The 20,651-nt window shown below is 35.9% G+C and overlaps 1 protein-coding gene across 9 annotated transcripts in view; it reads right to left on the reverse strand.

The window, feature by feature from the left end:
• Positions 1–20,651, reverse strand: part of LOC145680831 (ATP-dependent RNA helicase A-like) — a 189,649-nt gene that overhangs the window by 81,013 nt on the left and 87,985 nt on the right. For 8 of the 9 annotated variants that reach the window (XM_081751929.1, XM_081751927.1, XM_081751930.1 and 5 more), the window contains 4 exons: positions 16,771–16,865; positions 12,405–12,617; positions 5,601–5,775; positions 3,335–3,502 (listed from right to left, as the gene is read on the reverse strand). In XM_081751929.1, the coding sequence (XP_081608055.1) occupies positions 3,335–3,502; positions 5,601–5,775; positions 12,405–12,617; positions 16,771–16,865 (651 nt within the window). The remainder of the gene's footprint in view (positions 1–3,334; positions 3,503–5,600; positions 5,776–12,404; positions 12,618–16,770; positions 16,866–20,651) is intronic. The other variant, XM_081751933.1, reaches the window with a different exon arrangement.

The raw sequence follows: 20,651 nt of genomic DNA on the forward strand, positions 1-20,651 counted from the left end.
AAAAAGACGTGTTGTGAGGAGTTTATAAATGGAGCAACAAATAGAAAGACCCTGTTTTCGATTATCTTTTTACAAACGTGTGAGAGAGATGATAATAAAGAAATAGGTCGATAGGACGACACATCATTTTTATTCTTACCAGACTTATGAATAGGAGTGACATTAGCTCTCTTCCAACAGTTGGGAAAGACACCTTCTGCGAAACAGCGATTTAGTAAATTCGAAAGGGGCTGAGAAAGCGAACTGGCAACACTGCGTAGGAAGCAAATGTAAATATTATCTGGCTCTAAGGCGCGCTGCTGGGACAATGTCAAGAGAAGAGAAAGTACTTAGTCGGAGTGGTACTGATAGAAGACAAAGATTCAGAACAAACAGGTTGAAGAGGGTAAGAGAAGGAAGGAGAGGTGGGGGGATGAAACAAAGCTACTAGCAAAATATTCATTAAACACCTTTGCTTATTTTTCATTTACACATACATTTTTGTAGGTCAGTTCTGTCGGTATACGTAAACTATTTCTTCGGTTGTTTATTAGGGTTCAGAAACGCTTAGGGTTTTTACTTGTATCAATTGTAATGTGTTCAATGTACTTTTTATACTTTCTTTTCATAAGATATTTACTATGTCTTTTAATATCTGTAAAGTTCTTGTAGGTATATTCACTGGGAAAATCCTTCCATAGCTTCCATCCATGCACTTTTTTGTTGCGAAGTATGCACTTTAGTTCCTCATCAAACCACGGGGGGAACTTTGAAGAAGATCTTTTACGGAAAGGCACAAAATCTTTAACCACAGCCTGTATGATGTCAGTAAATAAGTCAGCTGCATCGTCAACTGAGCCTGAGGCAAGTAAGCACCATGGAAAAGTATGAAGAACTTGACGTATTTCACTCCAAGGGGCCTTTTTTTTACTGGGGTAAAGAAGACACTGGTTTTTGTCGTTGATATAAATTTTGTTTGACGTGAGGAAAGAACATACTGAGGGAATCGTAATCAGATGGGGAAAAGTTTAACTTAGGGACCACAACCGTCGATTTGTGGGTTGACACAATATAGTCCAGGTTACTATCGCCTCTAGCAGAATGTATATTATGCTGTGCTAAGCCCAGAGCATGTATACAATTGTCCAAAAACCAAGAGTCATTATTATATGAGGCACATTTCAAAAGGGCCGATATTTAATTGGAAACAGGTAAGTACGTTTAGCAACATTGTTTTATTGGGTAAAAACAAGTACATATCTACTTTATTTTTCAACATAGTCACCATTATTTTCCAAGCACTTTCTGTACCGTGGCACAAGTTTTTCTTTTATACCCTCTGCATAGAAGTTCGCCGCCTGGGAGTTCAGCCACTTCAACACTGCCGTTTTCAATTCATCAGGTTCTTCAAATCATTGAGATGAAAGCCACTTTTTTAGGTGCAGAAAGATCGTTGTTACGACTCGACATTGATGTAAGAAATCCATGTTTCGTCACCTTAACAATGTGGGTAAAAAATCTATCACCCTCTCTCTCGTAGCGATCCAGAAATGCACGTGCTGCAGCCAGTCGGTTCTGTTTGTGGACGTCTGTCAACATTTTGGGGACCCATCTGGCACACAATTTCTAATATTCTAATGTTTCTGTAACAATTCGAAACAATGTTGTTGGCGAAACCTCTGGAAATTCCATGTGTAGAGCGGTAATGGTGAAATGACGATTTTCTTTAACTTTTTCATTCACTCGCTGCACCAAGTCGTCAGTCTGAATGCTTGGTCTTCCACTCTTCTCCTCGTCGTGGATATTTGTACGGCCTTCTTTGAATGCACGACACCATTGCCGTATCTTCCCTTCACTCATTACACTGTCGCCGTACACTGCACACAATTCTCTATGAATTTCAGCAGCACTTTGTCCTTTGGCATGAAGAAATCTAATCACAGAGCGGACCTCGCACCTGGAGGGATTCTGTATGCGCGCAGCCATTTTAACACGCACACACGAAACGAAAACAAACAGATGACTGGCGAAACTATGGTTGTTTGATACCCAATGGACCATGTGATGTTACTGCGCAAGCGTGATCCGATCACTATTGCCAGTCGGTTATAATAAAATATCGGCCCTTTCTTTTGAAATGCGCCTCGTAGTTTTTAGAATGTGGGACACCACATGAGGGGGAAAGCCAGTCAATGGAGAGATTGAAATCTCCAAGAAGTGTTGCATTGCAGTCTGCTACGGCGGCAATTATAGAGTCACGACATGCTTCCAGTATGTACAAGGGAGAGTTTTTGTGTGGTTGATAAAAGCAGCCTATGAGTTGTTTTGGACCGTTTGGAATGTATATTTCAACCCATAAAATTTCACAGTCCTCACTGTATAAGTCGTTACGTTCTTTACTTTTTAGTTTAGAATTCACACATATCATTACACCACCACCATGTAAACTCCTGGCCCGTCTGTATATAGTAAAGTTATTGGAGAATGGCAGTTCACAATCAAGCTCATCATCAGTCATCCAAGTGTTTAAAAAAAAAAAAAAAAAAAAAAAAAAAAAAAAAAAAAACCTACACAGTCATATTCTACAAGTTCAGGTAAATGTATTTCACAGTCACTTAGTTTGTTGTTAATGGAGCGAACATTTTGGTAATAGATAGAAAGGGCATGGCCCTCACTGGGTCCCGGATTGTGGAGGACATCGCCACTAAGCAGAACGATCAGCAGTAGGTGGTGCCATCTATTGATAGATTTCTTACCTGAAGCTGTCTGCCCGGAAGAAGAAGGTTTCGTAATGGCAGTCCAAAGAGTCTTTGAAAAGGATGATACAGGAAAAGAAAACATCCTTTCAGAGCAAAACAGGCCACAAACACAACACTGAGAGCCGCACTGTTTTTCAATGTCACACCATCGTGCAGATACAGATAACCAAAAAGCTCTAACACACGGACAAACCAGACAAAAACTTAAGAATATCAGAGCACAACAAAACATCGACACACCACTAGACGCCAACTTGAACTGTTCTTGACGCCAATTATTCACCATATTTTTTGATTACACCCCATAAAATGTAGAAACAACTTTTTTTTTATTATTATTATTATTTTACTTTTAGGTCCCATATTCTATACTTGTACTACTGTTAATGGCAATTTACGCTATTTCTGACAGCACATGAGGACAATAATAGGATTGGATCTGGCACTGTTACCTATGTCAGATAAGTATGCCAAGTTACAATATTAATATAACTTTAAATGTACAGAAACCCATACTGAATAATTTTAAAGAACTTCGTTGAATGAGATTTTTTCTGACTGATATATTTTTAAATTAATTAGAACTTAATACTTACGAAAGTAAGGAAACGTAAAGGAACTAGCAACGAGAGTACTCGAAGCATCTCCATATCCTAACACACAAGCAGCTACCATCATTCTTCCGAGTCTTGGATCCATGGGTAGTCTTCCAACTACACGACCTAATGGTGTTATCTCACCCTTAACGTCTAGACATTTCATTTCTACAAGAAAAGGAAATGGTTAAGTACAAATACTACATAAAGCAAATGGTCTTAACAAAACGGAAAATCAGCAACTATTGTAACAACTACTTCAAAATCTCCATGCGTAAGATTATTTCTTCTTCTTTGTATCTTTTCAATTTGTAATTCCCAGAATTTGATTTTTCAGGTTTATGATTTGAGAGATAAGGTCCCATACAGTAACCACCGCAATCACGAGACCCATCTGTCCTGGGCCACTGTGGAGTGATATGAAGACAAAGATTGTTAGTACTGAATGGAGAATGTTCCCAATAACAAATTCTTGAAGAATCTACTTCCATAATGTTGTAGACTCTGCAGGTTGCTCAACATAAGTAGTTAGAAATTCTTTAAGTGTGTATTTCGAACAATATCATTATATTGAACATATGCTGTGATTCTCATGCAGTCCTCTAACTTAAAATAAAAGTGCGTATGTATGGAGACTTTGGCCCATTTCATATGCACAAGTAGAAGATCATTCGCACAAAAGTTTTAGCTTGATAGCCTTGTAGAAAACATAGATGTTCAGCTATTCCATACGAGAAAAGTTTTCAGTCCATTATCAACAAATCCAAGATATATATAACTGGTGCGCAAATGGAAGTCATATTCAAGGATTGAAAACATTGTGTTCATTATTATTATTTAGAAAGTTTGGTCGTAATACTAATACAAAATAATAATAATAATAATAATAATAATAATAATAATAATAATAATAATAATAATAATAATAATAATAAGAAGAAGAAGAAGAAGAAGAAGAAGAAACACTTGAATTTCAGGAGTGAATAATTTATATTCTATGTAACATCTTATTACAAATCCCATATATGTACTTTACCCTCAAGTATTCTCTACACTTTCCATGGTGGTGGTCAATACAGAATACTAAGTTTGCCACGACAGAATATCTGAATATGGACCCTAATACCTTTTGGTGAGTGGTGATCGCTTCAGCTCTAAACCCACATGGTCCAGCGCCCTCGCCACGTGTAGCTGAAACCTCTGCAGTATTCCCATCCGTACCTAAGTTTTGAGATATTGAAAGATTTCACACGAACGAAAATGTTTCAATCTTCGTTTACAGTAATTCAACATACCAATAACGATACAGAATTTCTACACTAAGATAAGTGTTCAGCTTTTAAATATGACAGCAGGTATATAAAATTATAAAATTCAAAGCGTGAAAAGGCAGGATTATACCGAGAGTTCAGCCCAGCTCTTCAGCTTACCGTGACAGCGCTCTAATCACTAGGACACCCAGTTTGTTCTCTATTCACACATTCTCCTTCTAGAGGTCGGAATTCAGCCATCAAAAGTCTTGACGTGCTTGGACAACCTAATACAGTAGACTCCCGAGTATCCGGCCTAATGTGGCGCAAGGGCAGGCCGGATAACAAAAAAGCCGTATAGGCCGGAGTTCTATGAACTCATTTCTGTATGAATATTAAGCATATTCCAAGGACAATTTACGAATACACTACTGTACGTACTGTACAGTTATAATTAGGAACAGCGGTAAGCGTACTGTATTGAGGTCCGTTTCACACTTACGAAACAATGAACAAGGAGCAGAACGCTGCTCTTTTTTTGTCACAACTTGTATTTTTCACACGACACGTAAGAGGATCGTAGCAGAAGCCCGCTTCCAATTCCTTGGCAATGTTGCCAATGCAACGCCTTGCCTTCCTCATTTAATTACGATAAAAGAAAACTAGGCCGGATAGTCGCGAGCCGGATACTCGGAAGTCTATTGTATTTATATTAATGAATACTTATGTGATTACTGATGTGGCTACTTATGTGACTGTCTACGTGATTAATGAATGGTTGAGCACCGATCTTCAGTAAGAATATGTGATTAATATGGAAACAGACTGGATAGCCTAATGGTTATCGCCAGCAGGATAAACGGGAAATTCGGATTCGATACTCGGCCTAATATCAATATTTCAATTTTCTTTTCATTAAGTGTGCACGTATGGAGAATAAGGTGTGAGGAAAAGTCGGCTGTTTCCTCGATTTCGCTTATGTACATAATACTGATATTGTTTACTTATTAACTCACCTTTAAGCATTTCCTCCGACATAACCACAACTTCATGTGGAGGTGACTGATACATCTTTTGGAAAAACTTCTCAATATTTCCTTGTTTCAATAACTTAATCAAAAGAGTTAAGTCATAAAGTGGACTTCGAAGTATTTCAGGAGTACTACGATCCTCTAACTTCTCATATCGAGCCTGAAAAATGTTATATTGCAAAAGAACAATTTATACAACACTCATATATGCAGGGTTAGTCTAAAAGAAATAGACATTAAATGCTTTTTAAGTCGAAAATGTTTACCTTATCATGAAGCATTTAGTACTGTTTTATAGAGAAAGTATTCAGGTTTACGATCTCCCGATTCGCTTATTTTCGTGGCGTTAACATCCCCGTGTACGCCCCTGATTCAGTCAAATACTATGTCTGCTAGCCAGATACGAAAGTCTTTCAGTGTTCTTAAATTATGAAAAATGAATTCGGATACTGTTGTACACCTCCGTTTCAGAACACACTAAAGTAAACAACCATCCACAAGATAGTATTCTAAGATTGAAGCAACAAATTTTTGAGGAAACTAGTTGTCTCTACAGGGCCACTCGTATCGGAGGAAACAGTGACTTGTGTTCGTGATACTTACATATGAAGCCTAAGTAAACGACGAGAGGTGTAAGTTAGAGCTGTAAGTTCCATACAAGACTGTCTGGGAATATCTAGCGGAAACATTTACAAACGTTTACCGGTTCAGTTATTTCAGTGCTTAAGCTAAAACGACAAAATCATCTTTCATTTCGTCTGCATTGCCATACAGCAATAATAATGAAGATATTTCTTTGAGCGGCTAATTTTCGGTGACGGATTTTTTTTTTTTTTTTTTTTAACTTTAGTGTACAGTGAACCAACATAATGTTCGCATAGAGAAACTGAAAATTCAAACGCAATAGTGAAATATGTGAGGGATTCACTTAAAATGGGTGTTTTTCAGTAGTGATGGTACTCCGCAGCGCTGACCTTAAGACTAAAAATTTAGCCCTCTCTACTGGTCTAGTGGCTAGGGCATGCGCCTTTGATCCACGTGATTCCAGGTTCGATTCCGGGTATGAAAGCACAAAATATTTAATTTTACAATCATCCACCTGTCCCCCCTTTTTTTTTTCTTTTCTTAATAGCCTTAAGAGCATAAATGTAGGACGTTGAAATTAGTGCTGTCGAAATCGGTTTTTGAAAAAACCGAAAACCGGTTTTTGAAAAAAGTGAAATTTCATAAAACCGAAATGTCGGTTTTGAAAACCGCTTTTGCGGTTTCGGTTTTGAAAACCGCATTTGCGCTTTCGGTTTTGAAAACCGCTTTTGCGGTTTCGGTTTTGAAAATCGCTTTTGCGGTTTCGGTTTTGAAAACCGCAAATGTCAAAATTTCTACAGCACTAATATCAAGTAACGACGAGAAAACAGCAAAGAATCTTTCCCCACACCGGCTCTCAGTTGCCAGATGGAGGGAAATTTCCCTCGGCGGCTTAGGGAAAAATGATCAACATTTGCAGAAGGAAAAGAAGGTATTTTTTCTTAAAATGTCCTAAAGTGTAGGGAAATTCTATACTTTTACAATTGGCAGAATAAAAAAAAAATAATAATAAGTTGCAATTTCTCAAAGAGGCACGGCTATCGTTATTGGGAAGTAAAAAGATACAGAATAACATATGATCGGTGTTTCCATCTAGTATAAACTATTGCAGGTGTCTGGGACTTGCGATAAGAAGCCAGTCGACACATGCAAAACCACAACATTCACATTTATCGGAGTGGCAATAAATCAACAATAAAATTGTGTATTGCGATAGAGATTTTCTTTCTTTCTTTTCTCTTTCTTTATATGAAGAAAGGGAGGTGGTGCCTTTTTGTTAACAAAAGAAAGAGTGGCAGTACTATTTTTAAAAATATGGAGAAAGAGTAATAATAATATAAAAGATGTCAGTCTAAGTGGATGATATTTCAAATTGAACCACCCGATTTTCAGGTTATATATTCGTCCCCCGCTTAAACATATCTTAATCACGAAAAACCACCCGCTTTTTGGGATTGGAGAAAAATCTAAGAGGACTTAGTTGATAAAGTGTTGGTACGGTATATTCAACGTAAACCGCTACACCTTTGACAATCTCAATCGCGATTGAGTTAAATTTGGACTCGCGCTCAGGCTCAAGCTCTGGGCTATCTGAGTAGTGCGCGTGTGCAGAATCATTTGCTAATAAGAGATCTGCTCTAATGCACAATGGTTTTCTTTGTATAGTTCATGTGTTTTCTATGTAATGTATTGGAGGTTCTATATGAATGAGTATTCGTTTGTAGATGTTGTAACAAACATACTTGAATTATTCATACCTTCACAAGCTACAAGAATGCCGAACGACAACTTTAAAGACTCTTATAGAAGCGAATTTACGTTTCTTAGCCAGGGCAGAACTCAGTTTGAAGCAAAATGTACACTCTGGAAAACTGTTTCGTTTGAAAAGTAGGATGCAGGGAAGCAAATTGGACCTCCCCTGATTTTTATATATTTTGTAAACTAGATCACGAGGAACACGAATCTGAAGGCGTTTTGACATTCCGACCTCCGGAACTCGAGATATTAAAACTTAAAGTTTAATATAGACGTTATATGAAAAAAACACAATATTCTTTATACGAAACATATTATGTCCTGAGAGATATATAAAGGTAACCAAGAAAGTTCTGTCGCTTTTTGTGGAATTCTGTGTAAAATTGACCCTCATACCGTGAGTTTAATGCGAATGGAGATAAGGCGAAGGTCAGTTGTTGGTGTGGGTATATCCGACATTCTACCTGGTTGTGGAAGTTCAGTTACAACGTAAACGTATGTAAGGACGGAGTGAATATGGAACCTCCACAGAGCGTCATAGGGGCGTGTATGCTGTACGAGTTCCAACTTGGATCAAACGCCACTGTAGCGGGGCGGAAGATACCTCAGGGCTTTGGTGAGGGTGTCGTGATTACGCAGACAGTGCAAGGGTGGTTTAGCAAGTTTAAGGACGGCGACGGAACACTCACGAAAGACGCACCACACGTGCCGGAAGACCAACACATGTACAAAATGAGGATCTTCAGGTAGCAATTGAGCCGAACAGACATGTGAGGAACTGGTGCTAACATTCAATGTTAGTCGAGAAACCATTCGCCAGCACCTCCATCAATTTGGGAAGCACTACAAGTTGGGTCTATGTGTCCCAGATGATTTGTTTCCGGTTCCAGAAAGTCCTCCTGTGTGTTTGGTGGGCTGCTCACGTCATCGTGCATCGGGAACTGCTACCGGGCGGTCAGAGAAGAACATAAATGCAACTGTCTACTGTCAGCAGTTGAGCCGTGTTCAAGAAAAACTCAAAACCCTGGAGCCAACACTTCTCAATCGCTAAGGGGTTCCCCCATTACGGGACAACGCTATGCCCCACATAGCTAGAATGAGCCGGAACACCTTCCTACACCTTGAATGGGAAACACTATTGCATCCGCCATACTGTCCGGACATTATACCGTCCGGTTATCACCTGTTCCTTTCCTTGGACACTCACTTTAGAGGACTCCAGTTCAACTCCGTAGTAGAGGTGCTAAATGCACTTGATACCTTCTTCGCTTCACGGCAAACCAAGTTGTACCGCGAAGGAATCCATGCCCATCCCGAACGTTGGCAGAAGGTCATTGATACTGATGGGTACTATTTTTGATCTTCCAGGTACGTCTTTGGTGACATACCTATGCTCTAAGTGATAGGTCAAAAAGCGACAGAACTTTCTTCGTTACTTTTATACATATTACATAAAACTACTGTATAAGTTCTAGTATCTCGAGATCGGGAAATCGGAATGTCAAAATTCGTTCAGATAATTGCTAATTTTGGTCCAGTTTACAAAATATATAAAAATCAAATAGTGTCCTTTTTGCTTCCTGGTTACTTTATGTTCGAATATCTCGAGTTCCGAAATTCGGAATGTCAAAATTCCTTCAGATTCGTGTTTCTCGTGGTTTAGTTTACAAAATATATAAAAATCAGTTGGGGTCTAGTTTTCTTCCGTTTTCACTTGATGTTCGAATATCTCGAGTTCCGAAATTCGGAATGTCAAAATTCCTTTAGATACGTGTTCCTTGTGGTCTACTTTACAAAATATATAAAAATCAGGTGGGATCCAGTTTGCTTCAATGGTCAATTTATGTTCGAATATCTTGAGTTCCGACATTCGAAATGTCAAAATTCCTTCAGATTCGTGTTCCTGGTGGTCTAATTTACAACATATATGAAAATCAGGTGGGGTCCACCGGGTTTGCTTCCCTGCAGCCGAAAGGTACATTGAAAGTGTCGTCAAAGAAATAACTAAAAAAAAAAAAAAAAAAAAAAAAAAAAAGCTAAGGATCGAACGTCATTATTTGTCACCCTAATTTAGCTGTGACTTGTACAACCATCGAATTATCCCTTTCGCACTGTGCTGCACATATTACCATAATAGTCTTGGAGCAAATAAAAAAAGTAAAAACACACATATAAATCAATACATTTGTCTCGATCGACAGATGCTTTCACAATTGTTAAAAGGTGTAATTAAAAACAGCAAACATTGTTTCTGCTTTGAAAAGGACAATCACTTATAAAACCGCAAACACGGTTTCGGGCGGCTTTCGCTTTCGAAAAGAGCTTTTTCGGTTTCAGTTTGGAAAACCGCATTTGCGGTTTCGGTTTTGAAAACCGCATCTGCGGTTTCGGTTTTGAAAACCGCGTCTGCGGTTTCGGTTTTGAAAACCGCGTCTGCGGTTTCGGTTTTGAAAACCGCATCCGCGGTTTCGGTTTTGAAAACCGCTTTTGCGGTTTCGGTTTTGAAAACCGCATCTGCGGTTTTCGGTTTTCAGAAAATCGGTTTTCTCAAAAACCGAAAACCGCAAATGTCACAAAAATTCAACAGCACTAGTTGAAATATCAAATATTCTTAATTTTCAGACTACAAAGTAGAAGGATGAAAATCTGCCTCAGCGTTGCATTGGCTGTTCAACAGATTAGAATATGACTCCGAGAATATACCAAAAACCTCGATTATAACTCCGGGAATATATCAAAGGTCTCGTTTATTTGTAACTCTAGAGATACATCAATAGCCTCGTTTATATTCCTTTCCTTCCTACAAGGGCACCATCTTAAACAACACATCACAACAGCTGTGGCGACTGCTAACATGGAATTGCTGAGATGTATTTGGAAACTACTGGATATTGCATTAAGAACTGTCGTGTTACAACAGTCACACAAAGAATACTTGTAATATAGCCTTGTAAACTTCAGAGCATACTCTTCCAGTCACATAAGTACTTCAGCCATATGAACTTCAGGGTAAACTTTTTCAGCCATACGGCTATGGTGGCTCAGGTAGAACGCTCACCTCTAGTGTGTGAAGTTTCTGGTTTGATTCCAGCTCTTGCCAAGTGGGCTTTGTGGTAGACAAACACCGTGTGAGAGGATCTTCTCGAAGTGTTCCCGTTTCCTCCCAATTTCGTCATTCCATTATCTATCTCATCATCGTCGTCTCCCTTAGCCTCAGTGAAACGTTAAACTTCTAAGAAAAAACCTTCCAATCGTTGACATATTTCAGCCATGTTATTAAAACTATTTCTATACACAGCTTTAAAAGTATCTATTTCTTTTAGGTTCACCTTGAATAATATTTTGTCGAAAAAACATATTTGGAAATAAATCTAATAGGCTTGCGAGAATTTGACAAAATAATTTGTCAGATATACAAATTTAAAATAACAGTTGAAGGGAATTATCTTTTGAAGATAATAAGATAACCGTGCGACAAGTAATAACAAACAAGAGGAGTTCAATTCAACCTTAAAAGCTTTTAATTAATAATGAAAAATCTATCATCATATCAACTTAGTCCATAATCTTAGCTACTTTACTTCCACTTCTATTAAACTAGCACTTCTTGATGTTTTAGTTTATATTCTTGGCCTGACATGATTATCTTCTTTTTCTTTCAGATGCTAAATGTTATGGCGCCGTTTGCAGTACGTTTCGCCAACTGAAGTTTCCATACAATAACAATGACATCTAGTATGTTTTCTTAAATAAACGAAATATGTAATGGAATTAAGTGGAACAAAAATATACAACAAATTGAGCATATTAACTTAACACAATACAGGTTGCAAACAACATCACGAACAAAATCTAAATGAAACTAATTATGTTGTATTAGAGAACTATGCACTGTATTTTACTTTTTAATAGAGGCAAATATATCATATAAGTATTCCTAGTATTCATTCACTATTTTCTTCCTTGCTTTCTTCTCTTATGACAGAACAATGTTTAAGTTTTCCAACACTTCTTACAGTGTAATAATAGCTTTTATTTCAGTAGAATTACAGTTCTCAATATAAAGGTACTGAATTGCACTAGAAGTTTCCTGTAATTTTCTGACGTACGTTACATGATACATATCAAATAAATAAATAAATAGCAGGTACTTAGCTTTGTACCTTGATGAGAATAGGAGTTTATATGATTTCGATCTTCTCTGGAATCTTTTTCAATAAAGTTTCTCCTAGTTGCATTTACTTCCTTATATAATCATCATAGAGAATATTCCTGGGAAATTTGAAGGATGAATATCTTGATGATGATTATATAAGGAAGCAACTGCAACTAGGAGAAATTTTATTGAAAAAGATTCCAGAGAAGATCGAAACCATATAAACTCTAATTTTCATCAGGATACAGAGATTACTACTAGCTATTTATCACCACATTTCTAGTTACACTTACTTTACTACATAAACAAAAGTAGAGTCCAGGCTGCGTTCCTCCTACAAGTGTAGCTCTTCGTGCCAGATTTTCTTTTGAAGCCCATTCTATAGTAGAACAATGTATGTCATCGGGTGAAGACACGTAGCTAACCACTATTCTGCAGCCGTCGATTACGTACCTCACATCGGGAAAGCTTAAGGAACTCTCCGCGAAATCCGACGCAAGAATTATCTTTAAAAGTATAAGATACATAAATTATGTATTACTTTCCTTCCTATGAAAACAGTAATAGCTGCGCTTGAACAATATTAATAGAAGTTATTACTATGCGAAAAGAAAAACTGTAATTGCATTTTTTAATTCGATTAATTACAATAGCAGGCACGTTAACAAGTCATGAGTTACTATTGTGCATCGTCGTTGGCCCGTTAGTCTGATTTTTTGTCACAGACACACCAACTAGCCAAGAATATGTAATTTCTGGAAATTTATAAGGTCGTACGCTGTGAGACAAACACTAGTTTCCACATGTATTTGTAATTATTATTATTATTATTATTATTCCATTCATACATTTCTATTCTCTTCTGACTGCTCTTCCGTTCCAATTTGTTTTACTATATTTGCTTCACTTATGACTTTAACTTTACTATAAATTTAATTCAATTTCATTTGCTTTCCGTACAATTTCAATCTCAGGCCATGTGAGCTAATGATGAACATTTTCAAGTCTGCGGGTTTTTTCGAGGTTCTCCCGTTTCTTCTCAAATTCTCATTCCCTCAATTCCTTCCTAATCTTTCACTTTCATTAATCATCTGTCTCCTTTAGATTAAAAGTGATATTCGCGCGATGTTAAACTAGAAATTTCATTTTATTTTTCACTTCACTTCTCTAAACTTATTTTACATTATTTCGTCCTTTCTACTGTTCTTCTAAGGATAAACCTTGTCCCCTTCTTTTCGTACTTCTCTTGAAACTTGTTTCCGACATTGATCTGGTTACTTGTACTTTCGTAATTTCATTCACTATGATGAAAATAAGCTCTAACTTCTCCCGATTTTTATTTTTTTTCCCCTTCTGTTCTATAATGTAATGATTATCAAGTAATGATCAACAGTGTGTTTACGTTCTTTGTGTATTTTGCATTCTACGCAATTAATTACTGATAATGTTTCTTTCAACCTAAAGGACACAAGCGTCGAACCTTAAACTAAAAACTAGTTTCACGTTATTATTATTGGATATGCATACATCTCTGAAGCCTTTAAGTTGTATATTAATTCACGTTAAGTATATCAAATAAGTCCCTGTATTTCTCATGTCTGTATTCGATGAGACATATTAACTATTTCCGAGTAGTATACTCAGGGGATGAGACATTCGGTCTACTGCCCATTAGAATTGATAAGTTCAGAAAATCCTACCGGATTGACGTTAGCCAAAATCCACTTTATTTTCTTCTCCGAAGACACTAAATTTTAATGCATAATACTCATTCTCAACTATGCAGTTACGGATTTTCTGCATTTTTATTTCAATTTAACCGAAAGATAGTTTTTTTTTTTTTTTAATTTTATTTAATGTTCTAAAATACCTTATTTACTTTCTCATTTGTATTGTTTATTTCCCAATGTTACGTTCCACGATTCTAACCTTTATACTAAAGAAGACATTGTAATATGAATGATGATAATAAATGGTTAAAAGCCAATACATAACATTTCATCCAAAATAGTGAAGATGCTATACGACTTAAATCATATTATATATATATATAAATAAACACCTGCATAGTATGATAAGAATGTCCCTTTTGGCAGGAATGCAGTTTATGAGTGTACAATGATGGGAGGCATCACCTAAAGTAAGACGATATTCAATATGGCGGCAGTAATCCAAAATGGCGCCACGGTCTTGTATATCCAAAATGGTGTCTTGTATAACTTACGAGAATGCAATTTTATAAAGATGAAAAGGCGTCACCCAAAGTGAAATAAAATTCAATATATGGCGGCTGGAATTCAAAATGGCGTCACAATCTTGAATTGTTGGCAACTATCGTATTATTCATCATAGAAAAATGTTTTTGATGTCAATTTCTATGTTTTGTAGGTCACAAATGTCATTTTATATGTCAGAAATATGCTTAAAATCTATATTGAAGATACTGAAGTAGTTTTGTCGCTTATTTTGAGGCAAATTAACGAAATTAAAAAATATTCACATTTATTAATGTCAAGATATACAAGATACTAAACAAAAATCAAATATTACATTCAAAGTTACAGAGTTTAAAAACTGTATAATGGCATTTTCACATTAGTTTTGCAGTTGCACAATAATGTGCGAGTTAGTCGAACCTTTCTACAGCAACACTTATTTTTACAGATTTTGTACATAAATTTTATTAACTCTTTACAAGAATCTGCAAGCTCTGGCAACTCTGACCCATTTTTTTCATGGTAAATCAATCAACTACCATCCTCATTCGTTCGGAAACGATGGACATACTTCACGCGCGTCTGCTTGTCCCAAATGTATCCAGTTTGGAAAGCACTATATAAAACATGTAGTGCACCCCTGTTTGGTTACAGATTTTGAAGACAATTTTTTTTCATAAACTGTTCTTATCTGCATCACTGATACTCTGGCTGTTACTTGTTGAACAGTACAACCATACAGTTTTCTACTAAAATAGTTAAAATTTGTTAGGAACAAAATTTTGCGGTACTGATATCAATGAAAACAGTAGTATTTTCTTTAAATAAAATCCATGTTTTCGAAGCTGATTTTTTCGTCTTTCCTCTGAAGCCAGAATTGTTATCGCAGCCTGTGAAAGCATGAAATCCTAGTAATGAAATAGCCATTTCTCTTCCAATTGCTGAAGCTATATCATGAGCGCAGAAATAAATCTATTTCTTTCCTGTTCCAAATTAAACTCAAACAGTTTCCAGGTATTTATCTCACAGACTGAAGAAGTATACAATCCCTAAAACAAATTCATTAGTATCTATAGAGTATATAACAATACTTTTCAATCCGTTCCCGAATCAGTTTCTTCATGACCAGGACAAGTCTCTCCAATTAAGGAACTTTATAGGAGTAATATTTCCTTTCGTTTCGTTCACTTTTTAAGGTATTAAATGCTGAAAATTCAAGTAGATTAAAAATCTCTCCTTCGTTACTTGAATTTCTTAAGAAATCTTGCTAATTTCTAAGTAATTTGACATGTGGTAGCACTTGCTGCATAGATCCTGCACCCCCTCTTCTGTCTGGTTTTATCTTTAATGCTTGGTGTATCTATCCCAAATAAAATCAGTTCTTTGTTAGCCACAACTCGTAATGTCATTGAATGTGGGAAGATGAAATGTGTTAACATAATAATTAATAAATGTCTTTGCAGACTGATGACGCTTTAAAATGTTAGTAAGAACTGCACTATCATACATTACAGCATCACAGGTTAATGGAAATACAGGATCATTCTTTCCAACAGTTTTCTCTGAAACTTGCGCTAGATCACTTTCATTCCTGGGTTAATATTCCCTATGAAATTATTGGAAAACGCTAAAAACATTTTGCGCATCAAACTGACGATTCTGTGTAACTATTAGGAGCCTGGAAAAAAACCAGGACGTCCGTTTTTAAAATCTTCACGGTTGCATTATTGTTGCTTAAGGTTTTCGTCGCAGTGCCTGAACCTTAGCGACAAATTTTACTTGAAATGAGTATTATATGTTCAGGATGGTGTCCATTGCTTTCTCGAGTTTCATCTGAATGTTATACTCAAACTCCTGTATCAATGATATATTTCTGGTTCAGTTACCATCCAACGTGTTAGTGCCGATGGATCCTGTGTTAACTCTATCGCACTTCCATCTCTTTTTACTATTACATGCCCTCGTGTATTGATTCTTAGCCTATTTTTAACATGAAAATTACATTCTTTATCGGAAAAACATGTTAAATCATACCAAACAATCTCATGTATGATACGTTTTAAGAAAAAGAAATGAAAATCCCAATGTGACGCCATTTTGGATTACAGCCCCACATTTTGAATTCACCTACCTTTCGGTAATTCCTACCCATCTAAATAAAATAGTTTATTCATAAGCTGCATTCCTACGAAAGGAGATATTCTTATAGTATATTGCAGTTTCTTGATATCCTAGCACCTTCACTAAAATTCTTAACAAGATTCGAAGCCGTGACAGATACGTCTTTCGACCGCCAGCCTAATGCCTTAGACCACTCGATCATATCCGCCAGCTAAAAAAGCAGTTTGTGAACATCAATATAACGTAACATTCACTGTTACATGATGAAAATTCTGTGTGCTATAAATATACTATTTTATACAATTAAAACCTATCTACCTACCTTTCTTGTATTTTCAGGAATTGGTTCATATATTGCTTTGACATCTTGTGCTGTACATTTAGAGTGTACGGTTATTATCCTGAATTTTGTAGAACCTGGAATTTCATACACTATATTGAGGAAACATATCTTCTTTCACTTTAAGATAAAACTTACAGAACACAATAATTCTGAAAGAGAATTGCCAAAATGGCCTACATACTCATTTTCGATATGATAACATCATGCTAAATGTATACGAAAATGTAACCATTTTATTCAAAGTACAATCAGAACGATGAAGAACAGAATTACTAACAAGCATAAAAAAGTAACAACTTTTGTTGCAGTCAATTTTTATGTTTTAAAAAAAATACAGTAGTATTTTGTATAATACACTCCATAGCAGAGCCTCTGCAACGTTATTGCCAAAATGGTTTAGATACCAACTGTAGTCACGATAACAAGCTAAAGTACACGACAAAGGAAACTACATATATTATTCAAAGTACATTCAGATTAACTACCTTTCAAAAGTTGTTCTGATAGTTGATGTATGCCAAATGGTAACGATTTTAAACTAAGGCCTTAACATAAATTTTATTCACATCCACATTCACACTATGAGATGACTTTGCATTAGAGAGATATGATGACTTAAATTATATTTGAAATAAAAAAAAGAAAAAAAGAAAAAGATTTTTTTTTTCTTTTCTTTTCTTTCCTACCAGTGGATGAGAAACCCCTAAAACCATTTTGGGTATCAGTAGTGATAAATACATAGTGCATCTTGTAACTGAAAATTACCTCTGCCTTTCCTATTATTCAATATTAATCGTTACCTATTTTAACTCTTCACCCCTCGATTGATAGTTAAAAGACTGATTATGATTGAAGAAACGCGAAATAGTTATAAATTCTTAAAATGAAAATTTACTTTTTCACAAAACCGAAAAAGATCGCCATTTTTAATTTTCTTGGCCTTCGTTAAGACCTTGAAAAGATCAACATGATGTTTGTTTAATTTTATTCCTACAAACACAATGCAAGCTAAAATGTTCCACAATAGAATTAAAAAAAGAAGTCAGAAAAATTTGACCCGTCACTTCTAGAGGGGAAAGGAACTGAAAATTGAAACAAAAAAATGAAAAATGAAATGAAATCTTTGAGTTTTACGTCCCACGGTTATGCCGGTTAGGCTAAAGGAGACGGTGATGATGAGTAATGAATGAAATGGTGGAATGAAGAAGGTGGGAGGAACCGGGAGAACCCCGAGAAAACCCACGCACACGGCGTTTGTCCACCACAAAGTTCACTTGGCAGGGGCTGGGATTGAACCCGGGACCCCAAGCACCAGAGGTGAACGCTCTACCACTGAGCCACCGCAGCCCCCAAAATTGAAACAAGAAAACCCAAGTGACATCTACGTAACTTTATTATTTTCAGTTGAGGGAGATGCGAAAGAGAGGATCATGACTCTCTGCCAGAGACAAATTTGGCACCATTATAGAAATGTAACATGCCAAACTTGAAACAAATCAGTCAATTGAAAAATGATTTATTGTGACACCTAGCAGAACTTCTGTCTTATTAATATACACACCGGAATTCATGCTTTTATGGTTTATATGTCGAGACATATTTTCCATGACAGAAAAGAAATATCACATATTCTACCAACAAAAACATGCACATTATGGTTTCATATAGAGCAGCGAGAATTGTGAATTTTCTTATTCAACAAGTTTAATCCATTTATGACTGATCTTGAGCTAACCTTCTCATACAGAAATTATTATTATTGTATCATACTATCCTGAAATAAGGATATTTAGGAAAACTATAGGTGCTAATTTACATGTAATTTGCAAACTGCATACTGTAGGACCTATAAGGTAAATTTAGATTGTCTTTGAAATTTACTTTCACACTCTTTTAATAAATCTGAAATTGTGCGCTTTTCTACCGACATGTATTAGAACTCCTACGTGTTCCAGTTGCTGCACGGAATCACTTTATCAAAGTATTTACCATAGTGACGAAACCACTCTATATATAGAAATTTATCTATAGCAAAATGTGATTTCTATCGAAAATACAATATTTAATAACACATATAACTTTTAACAGTAAACATTAAAATAAAATAATTAAGTATTTATTAATTACTCATTACTTATAAAGATGGGGTGAAAATTTGCTAACAAAAGTAAATCTGAAGCATAAGAAAATAGTAAATTACACATTTTTGAAAGCACATTTGCTGAAACCCAATAGCCTAAAACGAATTAAAATTCAGAACGTGCAAATTATTAGATCACATTGATTTACCAAATATCCGTAAAGCAAAATTTCTGAATCTATAATGAAACTTTCTCAGTAACCTTATAACTATATACCATTGTGTCGTACTTTTATGTTTAATATTTGTCTAATCCATCACTGGTTTCAAGTAATTGGATTACTTTCAAGTCACTAAATTTTCGAAGAAATTATTTGTGTAAATACAGTCTTTTAATTCTCTAATGTATCACACTTACTTATGGTTTATTTTAGATAAGCTGATGGGCAATCAAAACAAATTCTCCTTCTTCCCACCTCTTTGCCATCGCAGAAAGCAAAAAGAAGTCGTTGATCTTGACAGGACGGGGAACTTTTCTAATTTACGGTATCGTGTAAAATCTCAATTTTTACCTAAGTTTGCTCGCCCCTGATGTCATTCAGAAAGCATTACTGTCTTTTTAATTACTTTCAACGCCCACTACCAACAATAAAGCATTTGTATATCTTGTCCTTTTAAAAAGCATTTATTAGTATTTATATTAAATATTTGACTTCAGTCGTATTTATTAAATAGAATTTCTATAAATTAGAACTCATGCAGTATAAAGTTAATTTCCATGATTCTTTCATCTGGCAGTTGGGAGAGGTTGTGAGATATTTTTTTCTTTCTTTAATTTCAAGGAAGGTAGTCTTCTGAACTGTCGCGTAATCGAATACACAGAGTATCGACGTGTGCAAATATTGTATGAAATTAGCATGTATAGCGAGTGTAAGGATATTACATAAATATAACAACTTGTAGTCTATAATAATTTGTAGTAAATCGTATATTTAGTGCTTAGTCAAACAACAATTCATAATGGCTCGCAGTTATGTGATAAAATATGAGTCCAGGAAAGCGTTACGAAGTGGTGAGAAGCGTAGCATTTTGAATGTCTTCAATTTTGCTTAAAAAGAACAGCACTTTAATTTAACTTGAAAATTAGGCGACATGACTGGAAAACTGTTTACAAAATTGGGCAGAGCGCTAAATTGAATTAAAATAAGTTAAAAAGTCCAAAAAGAACGAGTACAATCATTTCTCTCTTGGGAAAGTACGACAACTCCATGAAATCGGCAATTTGATCGAGGATGCATCAGTTCCTTTTTTTCGAAATGAACTGTCAACGTTAACAGCGTTCTTGCAGTTACAGACACGGATGATAAACTTCCTTCTTTTTCTCGCACAACTCTCGATAGGCTATCTAAAATAATGAATTTAAATAGGTGACAAGCAACTTGTCGTATTGATAGGGAACGGCATTGTATTATGGAGGAGAAAATATCTCCATTTACTTAGGAAGTTCAAAGTAGAGGGTACAAAAATGTATTACTTTGATAAGACATTGATAAATGCTTCTCACACAGTGTCAAAATTAATGGTAGATGAAACTGTGAATTCCAGAGAAGAAGCCTTCTTTCTGGACTCTCTACTGGACTTGACAATCCTACTGGCAATGCTACAGAAAGCTTGACACATTGCTTGCATGGGAAATACGCACTGAGTGCACTAGGCTTATTCAAGTAGCCTAGGAAAAAAAAAAAAAAGACTTTTATGTACATCAAGACGAAGTTGTGAG

This window comes from Thermobia domestica, chromosome 3 (genome assembly GCF_964235325.1).
Source record: "Thermobia domestica chromosome 3, izTheDome1.hap1.1, whole genome shotgun sequence".
NCBI lineage: Eukaryota > Metazoa > Arthropoda > Insecta > Zygentoma > Lepismatidae > Thermobia > Thermobia domestica.